Source organism: Ornithodoros turicata, unplaced genomic scaffold, assembly GCF_037126465.1.
Source record: "Ornithodoros turicata isolate Travis unplaced genomic scaffold, ASM3712646v1 Chromosome20, whole genome shotgun sequence".
In the NCBI taxonomy this organism is placed as follows: domain Eukaryota; kingdom Metazoa; phylum Arthropoda; class Arachnida; order Ixodida; family Argasidae; genus Ornithodoros; species Ornithodoros turicata.
In genome coordinates this window covers 956,129-962,128 of record NW_026999334.1, presented here as the reverse complement: position 1 = coordinate 962,128, position 6,000 = coordinate 956,129, and the positions used below count along the sequence as shown (strand labels likewise).

At 43.5% G+C, this 6,000-nt stretch overlaps 1 protein-coding gene across 1 annotated transcript; it reads left to right on the top strand.

Annotated features, from left to right (window-relative positions):
- Window positions 1-1,845: 1,845 nt before the first annotated feature.
- Window positions 1,846-2,751, top strand: LOC135373050 (uncharacterized). The gene has a single exon (XM_064606359.1). It carries the CDS (start codon window positions 1,846-1,848, stop codon window positions 2,749-2,751), a length of 906 nt encoding a protein of 301 aa, XP_064462429.1.
- The last annotated feature ends 3,249 nt before the right edge of the window (window positions 2,752-6,000 follow it).

Below are 6,000 nucleotides of genomic sequence, written 5' to 3'. Positions count from 1 at the left end.
GGAAAAACCGCGCGGAAAATTTTGACCGTATTCATCGGCCGACCATGCGACGCGCACGCGCACTCCACAAAAATGCGTATTATAATACATAATACTAATACTGTATTATAATACATTGTGGTAATAAAGGAATACATAACTTTTTGAAAAGCCCAGGGTGTACACAACATTTATTTCACAACTTACAGTGCCTGTTGTATGAAACAATAGATGCATTACTGATTATTTGGCTTTATTGATATGTTCTCAAAAATTCAATCTCCCACCCCCAGGATATTTGCATATTGAATATGCCGAAAGGCGTCCGAGACCTGTCCCTTTTAAAGTAGCACAGAAGTCATTTTTAACACCCTGTTTCGTTCCTATAAAACTGTTAAGTAGGTCAGTAAGATGCACCATGGGAAGTAATTCACACCACAGAGTCATAATTATCGCAGAAATTGAATTTAAAATATGACGCAAAAAGCGACCGTGCGCAACGGTGGTGAAGAGCAGTACCAGCCTGTGATCTGCCTGGAACCTCGCGCTGACGCTATAAGGAGGACGCTCGCTGATTGGCCTAGAGAAATGTTGTCTGCTACTCCGCTGTCGTCTGCTACTCGGCTGTTCAGGGTTCTGAAAAAGCCTTCTCCTGGCTCGGTAATGATTCGGCCGCTCCTTGAATCCCCCAACGCTCCCGGTCAAGAAATCCAACGAGTCATGAGATCCAACCGGTCACGTGACAGGCGTGTCAAGAGATCCAACCAGTCAAAGCGTCATTCTGGTCAGAATTCCCGACAAAAAAGAAAGTCTATCCCTTACCATGTTCATTGCAGAACGATTGCGCTAGCTGTACGTAGTATTACGTTAGGAAGTAATATGCCCGGTAACAGTAAATACTTTTCGGTGTTTTTTCTCTTCTTGCCACACACGCACATGCACAAGAAAAAGTTAGCGAGAAAAACCTGAGGTTGTGCTGTAAGTTACGGCGGCGAGTCGCCCTTTTGCCTTTACACGTTTATGTCCATTGCCCCTAGCGCCGTATCACGCTATGCCAGAACGGATGCTTGTGTTTCCAAGAATATTGAACTCAACGTACAAAGAATCGTAGGCCGCAGAGCTTAAAACTTACCCTTGTCGCGTTGTTTTCATTGGACCCCACCCTTATCACGTTCACAAGTGTACGAAGCCGTGGCGTCAACTTGGTTCTTCCTGTGTTGTTTCTGTAAGAGGAAAATTTATTAACGGTAACAACAACACAGACACCCGAACACCCGAAGCACAACATACAACAAACAACGAACAGTTACAAGTATAGAGACAATATTATGTACATTCGCTTCACAAAATATTTACACACAACAACTTGAGTCAACTTCCCGTGAGGCAGTGACAATAATTACAGTATGTACAAGTTATATCTACAGTCTATGTACACTCATTCCGGTGAGTATTTACATACGAAAGAAAGATGAAGGTGGTGGTGGTGGTGATGGTGAAAGGGCTTGCCGTTGTCGGCCTCACGTAAGTGGGCAAAGTCACGACTGACGCCCTGGGGAAATGTGCGTCCTGGGCCGACTTCTAGGGGAACTGTGCCGACATAAACAAACAAAGATGAAGAAACATGACAATGGTGGCAGTGCGACAAATGAAATTCATGGAGGGAAGCCAATGATGCTTACAGCCCGTCGCCTCACAATAAGGGAAGGATGATGTCGCCACTTGCGTGTGAACTCAGCCTCTCCAATAGCGAAAAGTTCTCGTTGGAGTTCGCTCGTCAGAAGTACACGCACGGTCCTCACCAATACAAAAAGGCGGGTGCTGCGTTGACGGCGAGCTACAGCTCTGCAACGAGCCTGCAAGAGCATGGTGCTGCATGGTCTCCCTAAGATCCACAAGCCCGGTATCCCCCTTCGCCCCATTGTAGACTTCAGATCGTCCCCTCTTCGGGCGTTATCCTGCTACATACACAAGGTTTTATCCCCGCTCACCGGAAACACCCCAACTCATGTACGAAACTCTGCCCACTTCGTGGAGCGCGTCTCACCACTCACCATCAGCGCTGACGAGTCCCTCGTTTCGTTTGACGTTGTGTCTCTCTTCACGAATGTGCCGGTCCCACTGGCAGTGGACGCTGCCAGGATGGCACTTGAGAGGGACAACGACCTGGCGACTAGAAGCAACCTCAGCGTTCACGAAGTGTGCCGCCTCCTAGATTTCTGCCTCAGCGGAACGTACTTCTCATTCAACGGAGAGTACTACAAGCAGACTACCGGAACAGCAATGGGTGCGTCAATATCGGTAACCGCAGCGAACTTGGTGATGGAATCAATTGAAGAAAGGGCCCTGCTATCCCCCGATATTAAACCGAAAACATTCTTACGGTACGTAGACGATTGCTTCTGTATTTTGAAGAATTCCGATGTTGACGAGTTTTTGGCACGCCTAAACCGCATCGAGCCATCCAACCAGTTTACCGTGGAACTCGAGAGGAACAACGTTTTGCCTTTTCTCGATGTACTCGTAAAGAGAGAAGGAAGTGACCTAAAGTTCACCGTGTACAGGAAGCCCACTCATACGGGACGATATCTAATGTTTGATTCCAATCACCCTACTTGTCACAAGGCTTCGGTGGTTTCGTCCTTTTTTTCGAGAGCTAAGAAGATTTGTTTGTCTGGGAAAGACAGGAAAAAAGAAGAAGCAGCAATCACTTCCGATTTAGAAAAGAACGGATACACAAGTAGCTTTGTTCAGAGAGTCGCCCGTCGTTAAAGGTCAGCTATGCCGATATCCCAAATAGTCGAAACGGTTGTGATATTCTGAAAGCCCACATCCAGCTCTCCCCAAAATACACCTTCATTCTCTCAGTTCGGTACAGTACCATGTCAAAAAAATAGGTAATTCATTCCGAAACACACATGGGCGCAGCCATTTTTATGACGTAAATGCGCCCGAACGGGCATTGTGACGTGTACGCGCCTTCGTACTTGTCAGTGGATTTCAGCTACGGCTTCTCGCGGCTTCACGTATCTGTGCTTGAAGATGGCGGACAGCCGGGTTCCACCGTTCCGCGATAAGTAAACAGTGCAGCAGCTGCGAACTCATTCGCGAACCAACCTCTGTGCGATGTTGTGACTGGAATTCGTCGTTTGTGTTTTGTGAGCACGTACAATTTGTATCAAGTCGCGTCTGCGTTAGCCCCTTTACAGCACTTGCCCATTGTAGAGGCTGACGTTTCGACAGCCGTGTCAGCAAGAAAGTGCCGACAGCGTTTTATTACTGCAGGAAAATTTTGCTATGTATTTGAGAAACCGCATACTGCTATGGGACAAGTTTTACGTACGATTTATCAATGTGCAACAGCGTCGACGATGGTATGTAACGACGAAAGACGTAAAACGAAATACAAATCACATTTTAAACTTTTTGTGAGATTCTGTGTATTTTCCAGAAGCTTTCTTTGAATCACGCACTCCCATGTCACGCTGCGTTGTGTGGTACGCTACAAGCTACTGCATTTTATGTCTAACATCTGGATATTGTTTGTAATGAACACCGTCGCACAAAAACATGCACACGGAACCTCCAGTAGCCATGTGGTTGCACACTATGCAGACGCAAAAGAAGTACCAGAGCACATATTGCCACTTAGAAATGTGGTGTCTGAAGAGTTAGGGCATAGCATAGATCCTAGAAATCAGGTGCACCGTATCCTTCTGTAGAGTGCTCTTTCAATTCACAACTCAGCCCATGGGATGTAAAAGTATTAAAGGCAGTTATGTGACTTGTCGTCGTGGGTGACATCACTGGCCAGCCTTGGGATTAATTCCGTGCTCAGGAATTATTGTACAAAGCACTTTGTATGTAGGACGTGATAAGCAATATGTAAGTTGCAACCTTGTCTGCAGCATTCTCGATTGCCTCTTACCTTTACAGTTCGAGACACGTTATCAAACCATTTGCAAAGGGCACTCTTACAGGGGCCGTGTAACTTGAGTTTTTAGTATAAAATTTATAAAAATATAAGTATACAATATGTAATATGAAATTTATATAAAATCAAAAATAACATTTATAGAAAGAATTTATAAAAAAAAATAAAAAGGCTTCATGGAAGCAATCCGTTAGCATACCCATTGCACATGAAGCACAATTATATATGCTTGGACATCATCTAATTAATCTTCTGAACCATATGTGTGGCTGCATACAAAATGTTTTATGCGCATCCTCTACCTTCCTATTCCTACATGTGCACACGAATAACAGTGCATATATGTGAAGTGGCAAAAAGCAACGCTAGACTCTACCATCATTGTGCCCCTTTAACTTTTCCACATTTATGTCTGGTGAACAGGGAATATCTCACTAGAAAAGAAGACATTTGTGCATTGTTTGGCAAGCAAATAAATATATTTATTTACATTTTCCATAAATCAACAATGTTGTGACCTGGTGCAAATATTAATGTCAACAAGTAAAGTACTTACAAATTATTCCAATGTGCTCAAATGCAGATATGACAATTCTGTTTTTGTACCTCAGCACAGTACAGTTTCAAAATTAACAAACTGCACAGCATCAGCAATCTTAAAGTATCTGAAGAGGGGAATCACATAAAGCTCCAATAATAGACTGTGCAAACAAAGCTAAAAAAAAAAACAAAGTACTTAAGAAAAATCTGATTAATCGGTTGCCGTTGTGATATGTACTACTATGCACAATTCATGAATGGAACATGTTACCTCATTGCATTGCCTCCATGTGAGCACTAGAACAGGCAGCTTTTTAGGTCGCTCTTTCCGTGTTTTTCTATTGTCTTTTTTTGTTTTCTGTTTTTGCATTAGCAAGCATGGCCATAGTGAATCACAAGCAACCAAGGACAGGATGAGACATCTACAATGCGACTGCTAGCTCTAAACTGATATATTTATTAGCAGACTCTGGAATATACACACATACGCTGCTAAGAAAATGACAATTTAACCAATAGAATAACAGACAAGAAAAAGGTTATATATCTTCCCCTCTCCTCATTCTATTTCACAGGCAGCCCTAGTATCATTCTGAGTGTGTCCGTGCGTTCCCTTTGAGATAACGTATCTCTGACAGAAGCAAATCCAACAGTGGACTGCTTACGGATGCAACTATCTTTGATTTCTCTAACCACTTGTTATTTAACCGCTGCCTTGAGCTGTGTGTTCTGGAAATTTAGGCAGCATCCAGAGTCCCTGCAATGTGTTGCCATGTTTCTCGAGGGCCTGTGTTTCACTATGGCTCTCAGATACAAACTACCCCATTTCAACACAGTAGAAAACACAGATTTGTAAATAGCATCTGTTGATTGCACTGTACATACCCCCCACATAAAGGATCATAGTGGATACTACATCTTGTGCGATAATGTCAGGAACACAAAAAATATAGATTTTAAACCACTCTTACGTCATAGTAGTAGTATTTGTGTGAAGCTGCGCAATTCCTGTCCTGCAAATAATTTAAACCCAGACTTGTGCCCGTTACCGAAAAAAAGGAACTAAATACCGTTACCCGTTACTTCAGAAAAAAGTAACTAAATACGTTACTCGTTACCGACATACAAAAGTAACGAGTTCTCGTTACTCACAGGTAACGAGTTACTTTTACGTTACCGCAGCATAGTTAAAGGAGACAAAAAACACGCCGTCACTTGCCTTCAACTCTTTATTAATGAGGAATTGCACTTCAGGAGAAGCTGATACTCGAAATTTGTCGTCCGTCCCTCGTGTTCCGTGTCTCTCGGCCCGTTACCATGAATCTATATCAGTTTGCCTGAACCTTCTCCCTTGTTTCCGAAGTGGGGGTGATCGGAGATTACGAAAACACAAGAAAAAACAGTGGTTTTCGTGCCACAGATCACCAACGGTTCCCCAAAACAGACGAGGGGCTGCGTCATAATTTAGAGCGCTCAGAAGCTTAGCAAAGATAAGAAAAGTCGAAACGCGTTTTTTGTAGCCATAGCACAATTGGTGGACATTCTTG

What these genes read in the sequence shown, in the direction of transcription:
- LOC135373050 (XM_064606359.1), top strand. Translation starts at nt 1,846, where the DNA reads ATGGTGCTGCATGGTCTCCCTAAGATCCACAAGCCCGGTATCCCCCTT.